At 47.1% G+C, this 15,361-nt stretch overlaps 1 protein-coding gene across 5 annotated transcripts in view; it reads left to right on the forward strand.

Annotated features, from left to right (window-relative positions):
* gse1b (Gse1 coiled-coil protein b) overlaps positions 1-15,361 on the forward strand; it is a 608,766-nt gene that overhangs the window by 561,704 nt on the left and 31,701 nt on the right. For all 5 annotated transcript variants that reach the window (XM_078210578.1, XM_078210579.1, XM_078210582.1 and 2 more), the window contains 2 exons: positions 2,320-2,639; positions 6,243-6,558. In XM_078210578.1, coding sequence (XP_078066704.1) covers positions 2,320-2,639; positions 6,243-6,558 — 636 coding nt within the window. The remainder of the gene's footprint in view (positions 1-2,319; positions 2,640-6,242; positions 6,559-15,361) is intronic.

Here is a 15,361-nt window from a genome sequence, read left to right on the forward strand (position 1 = left end):
TCTTCCACCCTGGGAAAAAGCTTCTGACTATCCACTCTGTCCATGCCTCTCATAATCTTGTAGACTTCTATCAGGTCGCCCCTCAACCTCTGTCGTTCCAGTGAGAACAAACCAAGTTTCTCCAACCTCTCCTTATAGCTAATGCCCTCCATACCAGGCAACATCCTGGTAAATCTTTTCTGTACCCTCTCCAAAGCCTCCACATCCTTCTGGTAGTGTGGCGACCAGAATTGAACACTATATTCCAAATGCGGCCTAACTAAGGTTATATAAAGCTGCAACATGACTTGCCAATTTTTAAACTCAATGCCCCGGCCGATGAAGGCAGCATGCCATATGCCTTCTTGACTACCTTCTCCACCTACATTGCCACTTTCAGTGACCTGTGTACCTGTACACCTAGATCCCTTTGCCTATCAATACTCTGAAGGGTTCTGCCATTTACTGTATATTTCCTATCTGTATTAGATCTTCCAAAATGCATTACCTCAGATTTGTCCGGATTAAACTCCATCTGCCATCTCTCTGCCCAAGTCTCCCAACTGATCTATATTCTGCTGTATCCTCTGATGGTCCTCATCGCTATCCGCAAATCCACCAACCTTTGTGTCATTCGCAAACTTACTAATCAAACCAGTTACATTTTCCTCCAAATCATTTATATATATTACAAACAGCAAAGGTCCCAGCACTGATCCCTGAGGAACGCCACTTGTCACAGCTCTCCATTCAGAATCGCACCCTTCCACTGCTACCCTCTGTCTTCTCAGACCGAGCCAGTTTTGTATCCATCTTGCCAGCTCACCTCTGATCCCATGCGACTTCACCTTCTGCACCAATCTGCCATGAGGGACCTTGTCACAGGCCTTACTGAAGTCCATGTAGACAACATCCACTGCCCTACCTTCATCAATCAACTTCGTCACTTCCTCAAAGAACTCGATCAAGTTCGTGAGACACGACCTCCCCTTCACAAAACCATGTTGCCTCTCACTAATACGTCCGCTTATTTCCAAGTGGGAATAAATCCTGTCTCAAAGAATCCTCTCCAATAATTTCCCTACCACTGATGTAAGGCTCACCGGCCTGTAATTACCTGGATTATTCTTGCTACCCTTCTTAAACAAAGGAACAACATTGGCTATTCTCCAATCCTCTGCGACGTCCCCTGTAGTCATGATGTGGAGATGCCGGCGTTGGACTGGGGTGAACACAGTAAGAAGTTTAACAACACAAGGTTAAAGTCCAACAGGTTTATTTGGTAGCAAATGCCACTAGCTTTCGGAGCGCTGCCCCTTCATCAGGTGGAGTGGAGAAATGCTGACAAACAGGGCATACAGAGACACAAACTCAATTTGCAGAATAATGATTGGAATGCAGTCTTTACAGATAATCGAGTCCCGGAGAAATGTCCATGAAATCCATTGGACTGTTTGTTTAAAAGGAAAAGTAGTAGGTTCCTCTAATGTCCTTCGCAACCTCCCTCCCACCACACACCCACGCACATACACACACACACACCCCCACCCTGCCGCTCCCACCCCAGGCTGGTCAATCATATCACACTATGCAAGTTTTCATTACCTCAGTGCGGAAGGAGGACTCATAGGCTTATCTCAGCCTGGATCTCTGGTGGAGATCACCATTGATTAGGGGTTGAAAATGATTCCATGCATAGTTATGAAGCCATTTGGTCCATCTTCTGTGCCAGCTGTTTGTAGTTTAAGTTTATTTATTAGTGTCACAAGTTGGCTTAGATTAACACTGCAATGAAGTTACTGTGAAAATCCCCTAGTCGCCACACTCTGGCGCCTGTTCATGTACACTGAGGGAGAATTTAGCATGGTTAATGCACCTAACCAGCACGTCATTCGGACTGTGGGAGGAAACCGGAGCACCCGGAGGAAACCCAAACAGACACAGGGAGAATGTGCAAACTCCGCACAGACAGTGACCCAAGGCGGGAATTGAACCTGGGTCCCTGGCGCTGTGAGGCAGCAGTGCTAATCACTGTGCCACCGTGCCACCCAAGTTCCACTCTTTCTCCACAAAGGTTTCCATTTCAGTTACATATCCCTTTCCCAGTTGAGTGGTCATATTGTATCAGCTTCCAGCACCGTTTCAGACAGTGTATTTCAGATCATCATCACTCCCGGTGTGAAAGAGATTCTTCTATTTCCCTCTAAACCATGTCAGCTGCTCCTCGTCTCCGTCTTGAAGCTGAAAACAGAAGAACCCGTTTTGTGTTCCACGGTAAATAATAATGGGTTTGTTTTCCCTTCGCCTCCCTCTCTCCCCCAACCCACCCCTAATCTGCAGGCTCCAAATGGACGAAGAAATCCGCAGGGAGAGGGAACGGGAACGAGAGCGGGAAAAGGAGCGCGAGGCAGAGCGAGAGAAGGAGAGGGAGCGCGAGCAGGAAAGGGAGAAAGAGCTGGAAAGGGAGAAGGAGAAGGAGCGAGAGAGGGAACGCGAGCGAGAGATGGAGAGGGATCGGGAAAGAAACAGGGAAAAGGAAATGAACACAGCGAAAGCAATGGAAAATCACTACTTACACGTGCCAGAACTGCACAGTCTGCGAGGCCAACAGATAGACGACAGAGTGAAGGCTGCAGAGAGACTAACACCAAACCGCACAGGTAATAGAAATGTTCCAGTAGAGAGGAATAAAGTGCATCCAGTGATTGACTGGCGATGTTTCGGTTGACATTAAATCAGGCAAAATAAAAATCAAGTCCAGTTCCTTAACTCTCGCCTAACCTGCCTTGGTTACAGCTGCAGGGGTTCTCTGGCCTACAACTCCTGTTTCTTTTTATTAATTCACAGGATGTGGGCATCGCCGGCTGTGCCAGCATTTATTGCCCATCCCTAGTTGCCCTTCAGAAGGTGGTGGTTAGATGCCTTCTTGAACTGCTGTAGTCCCTGTGGTGTCGGTACAAATTCCCTCCCTAACGGCATTGTGGGTCAACCCACAGAACATGGACTGCAGCGATTCAAGAAGGCAGCTCACCACCACCTTCTCAAGGGCAACTAGGGATGGGCAATAAATGCTGGCACAGCCAGCGATGCCCCTGTCCCATGGATGAATTTTAAGAAGTGTTGTTCGGGAGAGAGTTCCAGGATTTTGACCCAGAGACAGTGAAGGAATGGCGATATATTTCCAATTCAGGATGGTGAGTGACTTGGAGGGGAACTTTCAGGTGGTGGTATTCCCTGGTATCTGCTGTCCCTTGTTCTTCTAGATGACAGTGGCTGTGGGCTGTGCCTAAGGAGCCTTGGTGACATCCTGCAATGCATCTTGTAGATGGTACACACAGCTGCCACTGTTTGTCGGTGGTGGAGGGATTGAAAGTTTGTGAAAGGGGTAACAATCAATACACCGCAGCACAGAAACATAGAACAGAGACCACTTGTCACTTCTCAGGAAGAGAAAAACCTCTCAGACAAAAGTGAGTGGCCACCATGAATTTACTTTAAGTGCCAAGGTGGTCGTAATGGGGGGGGGGTTAACAAATACAAAAAAAAAGTTTGCTAAAGGCTTGTTAATGACTGAGAAGAACTATTTGAGAACGGGCTTTTTTTTTGCCATTGGTCTATGTAAACAAAGTGATGTCCTAAATATGCATACAAAGGAAGAATTGATTATTCATTTTACACAGATTTCAGTGGCAAGAAAATCATTAGTTTAAAATACCGGATAGTGGGGGACTCTCCCTGGAGTCCTTGGCCAATAGAATCCCTACAGTGCAGAAGGAGGCCATTCGGCCCATTGAGTCTGCACCGACCACAGTCCCACCCAGGCCCTATCCCCATTCCCCCACGTATTTACCCCGCCAGTCCCCCTGACACTAAGGGACAATTTAGCATGGCCAATCCACCTAACCCCGCATATCTTTGGAGTGTGGAAGGAAAATGGAACACCCGGAGGAAACCCTAATATCGTCAACCAATATCAGGAAAACAGATTTTTCTGGACTTTTATCTCATTGCTGTTTTAGGAGCTTTCTGTGCATAGATTATTGCCACTTTTCCCGTTACAATGAAGTCAAACTGGTTCTGAAGCATTAGCGGGACAGCCTGAGGTCACAGAAGGGGCTGGGCAAATGCCTTTCCTTTGATCGTAGATGAGCAAAAACAAGCAAACTATTCAACCAAAGCCATCTGCGAGTGTTTGAAACGTTTCAACTTCAATCAGCCTGCAGTTCGGCATCTAACCTTCTGTCTGTGTAATGCAATTAGCTATGGCTGTAGCTACAGATTTATCAGGACCTCTGTGCTTGGCTGCTCTCTCGCTCGCTCGCTCCCCAGTGCCGCGACCAGATCTGACATTTTGCAAAGGTCACCAGAATAGCATACACAAACATGCATTGTTATCATAGCATGATCCTTGTCTCAGCACAAAGGCTTTACTTCTTAGCGATTTGATTTGGCAAAAATTTGTATGATCTGTGTGTGCAGCGAGGAAATTATTACACTGCGATTTAGTATACTGGAAGCAAATGTGGACCATTCATGCAGGCAAATCCAAATTGAAACTCTATTCATTGAACATTTCATACAATCCACCATTGTGCCAAGCGGTCACATATTAATGTCAACCCAACAGTAATTGAACATCGGTGTTCAATGTGCCTTGTACAGGACTAACTGGGCGATATAACTGCATTCTTAAAATATCTTGTCCGCTAAATCTTCTCAGCCTGTTGGCTAAGATCAAAGAACAATAGAAGTAGAAGTTTATTTATTAGTCACAAGTAAGGTTTACATTAACACTGCAATGAAGTTGCTGTGAAAATCTCCTAGTCGCCACACCCCAGCGCCTGTTCAGGTCAATGCACCTAATCAGCACGTCTTTCAGACTGTGGGAGGAAACCGGAGCACCCGGATGAAACCCATGCAGACGGGGAGAACATGCAAACTCCACACAGACAGTGTTCCAAGCCGGGAATCGAACCTGGGTCCCTGACACTGAGGCAGCAGTGCTAACCACTGTGCCACCGTGCTGCACAGGAACAGGCCCTTCAGCCCACCAAGTCTGCGCCGATCATGTTGTCCTCCCTAGACCAACCTCCTGTATCCCTCTAAATCCTGTCTGTTCATGTGATTATCCGGTAGAGTCTTTAATGTCTCTAATGTATCTGCCTCAACCACCTCACTTGGCAGTGCATTCCAGGCCCCCACCACCCTCTGTGTAAAAAACTTACCCCTGCACATCTCCACAGAACCTTTCCCCCTCCTTACCGTAAACTTGTGCCCCCTTGTGATTGTCATTTCTGCCCTGGGAAAAAGCTTCCAACTATTCACCCTATCTATAGCCCTCATAATTTTATAAACTTCTATCAGGTTGTCCCTCAGCCTCCGTCTTTCCAGGGAGAACAATCCCACTTTTTTCAATCTCAAGCATCAGATCAAGGCTAAGATCAGGTGCAATGCTTTTTCTGGTCAGCTTGGATCTTGTTTGTCTCTCGTCTGGGGACCATGAATTGGATTCAGTTTGAATTTAGGAGCCAGCAAGGAGATGGATTAAGGTTTGCTCGTTCCACTCTGCGCATTGGTTTTGGAACTTCTATAATGGGGTAAAAAAATAAAAGAACAAAAGCTTGTCTGCTAAATCTTTGACTCACATTGCTTATCAAATCTCAAGCAGATGACTGGCCTGAATACCAGAGCTAAGATCATAGAATCCCTACAGTGCAGAGGGAGGCCATTCAGCCCATCAAGCCTGCACCGACAACAATCCAATCCAAGCCCTATCTCTGTCATCCCACGTATTTACCCGGCTACTCTCCCTGATACTAAGGGGCAATTTATTATGGCCAATCAACCTAACTTGCACATCTTTGGAGTGTGGGAGGAAACTAGAGCACCCGGAGGAAACCCACGCAGGCACGGGGAGAACATGCAAACTCCACACAGACAGTGACCTGAGGCTGGAATTGAACCCGGGTCCCTGTCGCCGTGAAGCAGCAGTGCTAACCACTGTGCCACCGTGACTGTCTGTGCTGAAAGATCCCCTTCTCCAGGAAGGTGCGTGTGTTTACAGATTGATCTAAGAGAACGTGACTCAGTCGCGATGTCCCACATGGAGTGATAGATGATTCCCCTTACTGCCTCCACCACCTTTTCAGGTAATGGGTTCCAAACCACAGCAACTCGCTACATTGAAAACAAATGCCTCTTGATTTGTGGTGACGTTATGCGCAGCGAGAGTTGTGATCTCAACATTTGTCTTTCGTTTGCAGACAAGGCCAAGGATTTTGCACTGACCTGCCCCAAAGCAGTCCATCCAAACCTGCACCAGTCCCCTGTCTCCCACCACGCTGTGCCCACCCTCATCCCCAACCACAACAGCTTCATCCCGCCCGGAAGCAGCTCAGCGATGCTGCTGCAGAGGAACAATGAGGAAGAGAAATGGATGGCCAAACAGCGGCAGTTGCGGCAGGAGAAGGAGGACCGGCAGTACCAAGTGTCGGAGTTTCGGCAACAGGTACTTGAGCAGCACCTGGACATTGGCCGACCAGGCTCGCATAATGAAGTGGAGCACAGGGACTCTGTTAGGTAAGGCTGAGTGATGTGAGACTCGGGGTTAAGCCTTTGAGACAGTGGGTAATCAATGGAAACTGTAGACTGGTTAACTCGATTGGGCGTTACAGCAGGTTGGGTGATGCCAGTTCACCAACAACTCAATTTCCATCCATTAAACTCAATGGGAAAAAAGCGATGAGGCATTGAGCAGGGTGTACACTGGAGCCTTAATCAAGCCACCCATCAGCTCCTGAAGCATGTGGATGTTTAAAGCCAAACACCAATGGTCCTTTTTACCCCCTGTCAGTTGGTGGGAGAGTAGGACTATCCGGCCGGTTTGAAATATGCTTCTTGCCTGAGATGATGGGGAGGAAATTGCTCCCAACAGTGTTTATAATTAACACACATTCCTCTTTGTGCTACGATAACTCATTTGTTAACCCTTTTACTTCAACTAGGTTAACTAACGAGTTTATTGATTGGCCAAGAGGAGTGTACAATGAGTATTTTGGCTTGAGAGAAATGTCACCCCTAAATTTACTAACCTTTGTGATTCCGTATTGAGTAAGGGAAGGCAGATGGCCTAGTGGTCTTATTGCTATGCTATTAATCCAGGAATGTGGAGATGCCGGCGTTGGACTGGGGTAAACACAGTAAGAAGTTTAACAACACCAGGAACTCAGCTAATGTTCTGGGGACCCGGGTTCGAATCCCGCTACCGCAGATGGTGGAATTTGAATTCAATAAAAAATATCTGGAATTAAGAATCTACTGATGACCGTGAAACCATTGTCGGAAAAACCCATCTGGTTCACTAATGTCCTTTAGGGAAGGAAAGCTGCATCCTTTCCTGGTCTGGCCTACATGTGATTCCAGAGCCACACACTCTCAACAGCCCTCAGGCAACTAGGGATGGGCAATAAATGCTGGCCAGCCAGTGATGCCCGTGTCCCACGAGTGAATAAAAAAAATTATTAGCTCTCCACGCTAGCAGAAACTTGGGTCAGAATTTTCCAGCCCGCATGCCAGCATGATTATCCAGTCCCGCAGAAGTCAATGGACTTTGGGGCCAATTCGCTGGGCAGCCTGCCACGGTGACAGGGCTGGAAAACTCCGGCCTATGGTGTGTGTAATAGGAATAGATTCAATGCCACCTTTACTCTCTGGTAGCCGTTGATAGCATTATTGGCGCAGCAGCACCATTTAGGAAGACTGGGCCAGATTCCTACATGCTTACGTGAATGTTGCCAAACTGTAATAGTTCGCAGAGCTATTGACATTGCGTTAAGGTTGCAGGCAATCTGTTAATCACGGTCTTTGAGATTGAACTTAAAACAAGCAAGAATAATTTGAAGGGAGAATAAAGGAACCATTTTCAGAAATATATATATGAAGAGATAGCAAAATCGAATCCTTGGAGGCTTTGGGCTTAATTAAATTTTCGTAAAGTCAGCCTTAGCTAAAGGCTGTAACAGGTCACAAGGGAAGTGTGCACATGGCAGTTTTGTCTTGTGTTTCATTCGGCATCAGCTAAGAGCATGCAGAATGTTATTTTTTATCAGTGTATCCGCTGGGGATTAAATGGAGAGTCCCAGAACTCACTTGTAACAGTCTGAACTAACTGTCCCAACCTCCCTTTGGGAACAGTTCTGAAGAAGCTCATTATGTCCATCCATCTTATACGAACCTGTGAAGGTTCCTCAATTTACATTGTGATCTCCACCATGCACGGGAATAGCCCTGGGAAGGGGACTGATGGCAAAATCTGCTTGACTTTGAGAGTGCAGCTTTCAATTAAGCACCCTCCAACCTCCCGAATTAGACACTCTTACCCCGTCACACGCAATTCCCATTTTTCCACAATGCCACGCCACGTTGAGAAACAGCCAGGTGAAAATTGTCATCCAAACTGCCATGTTAGCCCTGCAGTTGTTAAGAACGCATACATCAGCCAGAATAACCTGATGGTGTTCATAGTGTAGAAGCTTAGAATAGAGTGAGCCTGCAGCTGAGGTAACTGTTTGGTTACTGCCACAAAAGGCTGTGGGGGCCAAGACATTGAGTCTGTTTAAGACAGAGATAGATAGGTTCTTAATTGGTAAGGGGATTAAAGTTTATGGGGAAAAAATGGGAGATTGGGGTTGAGAAATATAATGTTTAATGTTTATTTATTAGTGTCACAAGGCTTACATTAACACTGCAATGAAGTTCCTGTGAGAATCCCCTAGTGATTGGGTCACTATCTGTGCGGAGTCTGCACGTTCTCCCCATGTCTGCGTGAGATTCCTCCAGATGCTCCGATTTCCTCCCACAGTCCGAAAGACGTGTCAGTTAGGTGCATTGGCCGTGCTAAATTCTCCCTCAGTGTACCCGAACAGGCGCCAGAGTGTGGCAACTAGGGGACTTTCACAGTAATTTCATTGCAGTGTTAATGTAAGCCTACTTGTGACACTAATAAATAAACTTTTTGGTCATTCAGTCTATCGTATCTCTCCCAGTATTCAGGTAGATTATGACTGGTCTATACATCACCTCCATTGAACCCACCTTTGTTCCTTAAGCCTTATTCAACATAAATCTATTGACTTTGAAAATTTCTACTTCCTCTCATTATCCACTATCTCCTGAAGAAGTTGTGAATTCCAGCTTCCCTCCCATTTATCTGCAGAAGTATTTCCTGATTTCACTCCCCAATGTCCTGCCTCAATTTTTAGACTTGTTCAGAATTCACTTCCTCATTCGGATGAAATAGTTTCTTTATATCTGCCCTATCAAATCCCTTTGTCATTTTAAATACCCTCCCTCACAGCCTCCTAAACCCTGGGCAGTACAGTACAACTCTGGTTTGTGCAAGCAGCCCTCCCAGTTGAGGTCTTGTGGCTCTAGTTTTTTCGTGAATCTGCACCATTCCCTCTCCAGCGCTAATATCTGGACATCTTTCCTGAGGAACTGGTGCCCAAAACTGAATGTCATCTTCTGGCTGGGGTCCAGCCAATCCTCTGCACGACTGAAGCGTCAGCCCACCTCACTTACAAATTTCAACACCCTTCAGATAAAGGCCAACATATATTAATTAGCCTCTTTGACGACCTCCTGCTCTTCCATCGTTGTCCAGAAACCCCTGCTGGAAAGTACAAGGATTCGGATGTTGAGTTTGGAAATGATGCCCTCTGTGGGTGACATGGCCTCCCAGCATTTGCTGTCCTCTCTATTCCAACACGCTCTTGGCTGCTCTCCCACATTCTATGCTGCGTAAACATGAGGAGAAGAATTTTCCCGTCCCACCCACCACGGGAATCGTAGCAGGTGGGGGGAGGGGGGGGGGGGGGCACACCATGCACCATGACCTCGGGTGGGATTTTCCGGTCTTGTGGGCGAGCGAGGACAGAAAATCCAGCCCAAGGCCTTCCAGAACTTCGCTGTCCGTGTCAGATTACTCCCTGGCCTCGTCTCTCCCTAGCTCTGTAACTTCTTTTACACCTCCTTTCCCCCCCCCCCCCCACCACTGCCTTCTGAGATATCCGTACATCCCTGATGTTAATCGCTCCGCCACCGATGGCCGTCCCCTCAGTTACCTAAGCCGCAAATTCTGGAATTCCCTCCCTAGAGCTCGCCGCCTCTCCGCTTAGCTTTCCGCCTTTAAGACACTCCTTAAAACCTATCAGCTTTTTGATCTGCTGTCCTAATATCTCGCTGTGTGGCTTGGTGCCACATAAGAACAAACAAAGAACAAAGAACAATACAGCACAGGAACAGGCCCTTCGGCCCTCCAAGCCCGCGCCGCTCCCCGGTCCAGGATTGAATCCTGAATCCAGGATCCCCGCCCAATTTTCCAGCCTATCTACATACCAATATCCTATCCACCGAGCTGTCCCTCACAGCTACGATGCTTTGTTCATCACAACCTAATAACTCACCCCCACCCCCCCATTCCAGACCATGTGATCTCCAGGGAGAGGCGAAAACCCAGAGTGAAAACCCCAGGGCCAATATGGGGGAAAAAAATCTGGGAAATTCCTCTCCGACCCCCTGAGGCGATCGAAACGAGTCCAGGAGATCACACTGGCCCTGATCGGAAAATGCTTCCCAACCCTAGTCATTTCCACTTCCACGAACACCATATGAATTCCCTGCCCCCGAGACAGGTTCCCAATGAAGCAACTTAGGACGTCTACATTACATTAAAGGTGCTATGTCAATACAAGTTGTTCCTGTCTAGGCATGTAAGTGAAGAACGATGACTGTACCCCACAGAGGCCCTCTGGCTGTTGTGGAACGGCGCCCCCATGTTGGTCAGTCCCTTCACTGACAATGGAGAAGATTTGCAAGGAAATTGTAGTCATGCCATTGCAATATCAGCACTTTTACTGGCTTGATTGTCAAATTAAAACATTCCGTTCTTACAAAGACTGCCATATTTTCAAAAGATCTGTCTGTGTGTCATGACAGTCCAGCTTTGAGTGCTCACAGATAATGGACTCATATGCATAGTCCTGATACCAGTGCAGATCCATACACCAGCTACTATTACAGTTAAATTGGGTTTTTAACAGTATGTTGGATGACAAATTATATGTAGATAACCGCACTGATAATTATATGATACTTTATGGGGAGCAAAGGTCACCATAATTTGCAAGCTGCTGTGTTACAATTACTCTCTCTCTCTCCCTCCCTCTCTCTCTCCCTCACTCTATTGACACAGCTATGAGCAAAACTGAAAAGGTAATTGTATTCACATCCTGAAGCCACAGGGGTTGCGATGAAAAAAAAAATGTTCTGACGCCTGTTTGTTCGGTCCATTGCCGGATGATTAAGCATTGCTCACACGGGCAGCTTCCCGCTCTGCTGATTTATTATCGTCAGGGTTCTTTTTTAATATCTCTCTCAGCTTAGCAGGCGAATCAGGTGCGGGAGGAGCTGGGATCTGTGATTCTGGCTTTATTCTGTGTGTGTGCCGCGAGGGATTGGTCACGCAATTCCCGAAGCTTTATAATAGCCCAAACCCCTGGCTGCTTTTGAGGAATTTAAGGTGATTTCTAATTTATAACACAAGAACACGGGACTGGTGTTCAGGAAGCGGATGATAATCCCGCTTCATCTGTCTAATACTGGCTGATAATTGCATTGTTCTGAACAAGAAAAAGCCTCTTTGCAACTGTCTGCTTATATTAAATGGTGATGGAAGAAGGAAGGTGATGGGACACGGTTGAGTTGGTGAATCTAATCTGCTTATGCAAGGCAAAGATAGACCAGGTCTAACTGCCCCTTTCACAGAATAAACTTGCAACTTCCGAACTGGGTACAGAGTCTTTAAAGACGGCACAGTGGTTAGCACTGCTGCCTCACAGCTGCAGCGACCTGGGTTCGATTCCTGGCCTGGGTGACGGTGCGGAGTCTGCACGTTCTCCCTCGTGTCTGCGTGAGTTTACTCCGGCTGCTCCAGCTTCCTCCCACACTCTAAAGATGCAAGTTAGGTGAATTGGCTATGCTAAATTGCCCCTTAGTGTCACAAGATGTATAGGCTGGGGGTAAACATGTGTGGTTATGGAGATAGGGCCTGGGTAAAATGCTCTTTTAAGGAGTCGGTGCAGTCTTTAAAGACTCTGTACCCAGTTCGGAAGTTGCAAGTTTATTCTGTGAAAGGGGCAGTTAGACCTGGTCTTTCTTTGCCTTGCAGAAGCAGATTAGATTCATCAACTCAACCGCGTCCCATCACCTTCCTTCTTCCATCACCATTTAATATAAGCAGACAGTTGCAAAGAGGCTTTTTCTTGTTCAGAACAATGCAATTATCAGCCAGTATTAGACAGATGAAGCGGGATTATTGTATTGACATAGCACCTTTAATGTAATGTGAGCGTCCTAAGTTGCTTCATGTGGCACCAAGCCACACAGCGAGATATTAGGACAGCAGATCAAAAAGCTGATAGGTTTTAAGGAGTGTCTTAAAGGCGGAAAGCTAAGCGGAGTGGGGGTGGCCTCCTTCTGCACTGTAGGGATTCTAAATGTTATGAGAGTACCTATAGAGTTGGGAAGAGTACCTATCCTTGTTTTTAATTCATTCATGGTATCTGGGCATCTGCCAGGTAAAGACTACAATGAAGTATTTTTGGAAGTGCAGTCACTATTGTAAGCAGCATGGCAAATAATTGCACAAAACAAACTCCCACAAACAACAATGTAATCACAACAGATTCGCTGTTCCAGTGTTGCTGGTTGCACAGAAAGAGACCATTCAGCCCATCAAGCATGCACCAACAACAATCGCACCCAGCCCCTATCCCAGTAACTCCATGTCTTTACCCTGCTAGTCCCCCAACACTAAGGGGCAATTTAACATGGCCAATCCACCTAACCCGCACATCTTTGGAGCGTGGGAGGAAACCGGAGCACCCAGAGGAAACCCGCGCAGACACGGGGAGAATGCGCAGACTCCATAGTCACCCCCAAGTCGGGAATCGAACCTGGGTCCCTGATGCTGAAAGTCAGCAGTGCTAACCACTGTGCCCCTGTGTCGTCCTTCTTGCTTCTTCAGAATATTGGCATGGCCCCTCTGAGACAGCAGATAAGACTTCTCGATTTAACGTCTAATCCACAATCAACAGCTTCTACTGTGCCGCACTCCCTCAGCACTGCACTGGGGGGTGTGCACCGAGATGGTGTAGTCGGTCTCTGGGTGGGATCTTGCATCTCTACCATCTTCACTTATTCATTGTAAGTGTGTGGGTGGTGCTGACAAAAAATAATGGGAGCGCTAAAGTGCCTGGGGAGCCTGGAGGGGGACACTGTGCCCACCAATGGATCTACTATTTCTAGGGCCACTTCCCTAAGTACTCCTGGATGAAGATGATCAGGCCCTGGAGATTAATCCGCCTTCTATCCCATTAATTTCCCCAAAACTATTTCTCTAATAATACTGATGTCAGCAAACCAGCACTGCCACTGTTGGCACAGAATTATGTGCCCGTCTGCCTCTGCTCCTGCCCCCGTTGGCACACAGACATCCTGCCCCTTAATGTCCAAGCAGATGTATAAAGAGCCAAGCCTGTAAGGTTAATTTGCATGCAGTATCCCAGGGGAACTGTGAGGGACATGGGGTTAAACCCATCATTAAAGTTAAGCATTTATACTGGTGTACGATCACATTGTATAGTAATGAAGTGAGAATGACCATAACTTGAAAAACATTAAGCCACAGTGACTGAACTTTGGAGCGGCGGAATGTCTCCCTCTCCAGCACGGTTCATACATTTTTGGGTACTTAAAGCCTGCCTGTCAAACCTAATGTTTTAAATTTTAATTCCCATGCGCAGTCCTAAGCGGATAGAGTAAGAAGCCTCACAACACCAGTTAAAGCCCAACCGGTTTATTTGGAATCCCGAGCTTTCGGAGCGCTGCTCCTTCATCAGGTGAATGAGATCCCTGTTGGACTTTAACCTGGTGCTGCAAGACTTCTTACTGTGCCCACCCCAGTCCAACGCCGGCATGGCTAACCAGATGGAGTTGTCCTGTGACACAGCCACCCATGTATTTCTTCTTCTTCCTTCAAAACCAGAGGAAACAAAGCTTTAATAGAGCAGGTTGCCAGGTGGCCTTGTTTCATTTTGATGGCAAGGTCTTCTCAATCTGTGGATACGTGAGAAAGGCCTCATTACTTCACTCCTCATTAATAATGTTTACGCATTACCTCGAACATAAAAGGTTGAGAGCAAAGATATCCTCATCTTGAACAATGTGGCAGCTGATCACTGCTCAGGTCCACATTGTGTTCTTTGGCTTTTGTGCACTGCAGTCTGGCAGTGATCAGATGTCATCATCGTGACTGGCCCAAGGCTCAATAATCAGATGGTCAGAGGAAGGAGTAACTCAGTGATTCAACTAGGCAGCGCTGGATTGCTGTCATTACTGCATGGACCTTCTGTCCTCATCAGCTTCCTCCTTCTCATAGAATCAGACGGTGCAAAAGATGCCTGTCGGCCCATCGAGTCCGACCGACACACGATAAACCTGACCTCCCACCTAATCCCATTTACCAGCACTTGGCCCATAGCCTTGAGTGTTATGGCGTGCCAAGTGCTCATCCAGGTATTTTTTTTAAAGGATGTGAGGCATCCCGCCTCCACCACCCTCCCAGACAGCGCATTCCAGACCCTCACCACCCTCTGGGTAAAAAGGTTTTTCCTCACATCCCCCCTAAACCTCCTGCCCCTCGCCTTGAACCTATGTCCCCTTGTGCCTGACCCTTCAACTAAGGGAAACAGCTGCTCCTTATCCCCCCTGTCCATGCCCCTCATAATCTTGTGCACCTCGGTCAGGTTGCCCCCAGTCTTCTCTGCTCCAACGAAAACAACCCAAGCCTACCCAACCTCTCTTCATAACTTCAAAGTTCCTTTCCAAACAGCATCCTGGTGAATCTCCTCTGCACCCCCTCCAGTGCAATCACATCCTTCCTCTGATGTGGCGACCAGAAGTGCGCACAGTACTCTATCCTCACCAAAGTTCTGTACAACTCCAACATGACGTCAGTGCGGAAGGAGGCCGTTCGGCCCATCGAGTCTGCACCAACCACAATCCCACCCAAGCCCTATCCCCATAACCCCATGCATTTAGCCTAGCTAGTCCCCCTGACACGAAGGGGAAGTTTTAGCATGGCCAATCCACCTAACCTGCACATCTTTGGACTTCCCTGTTTTTGTAATCCATAATAAAAACTCAGTGCTGGAAATACTCAGCAGGTCAGATAGCACCTGTGGAGAGGGAATCACTTCACATTTTATGGCCGTGATCTTTCTGAGGAAAGTTTGAAATGTAACGGGTTTTGTTGTGCAAGTTT

Source organism: Mustelus asterias, chromosome 4, assembly GCF_964213995.1.
Source record: "Mustelus asterias chromosome 4, sMusAst1.hap1.1, whole genome shotgun sequence".
NCBI classification, from domain to species: domain Eukaryota; kingdom Metazoa; phylum Chordata; class Chondrichthyes; order Carcharhiniformes; family Triakidae; genus Mustelus; species Mustelus asterias.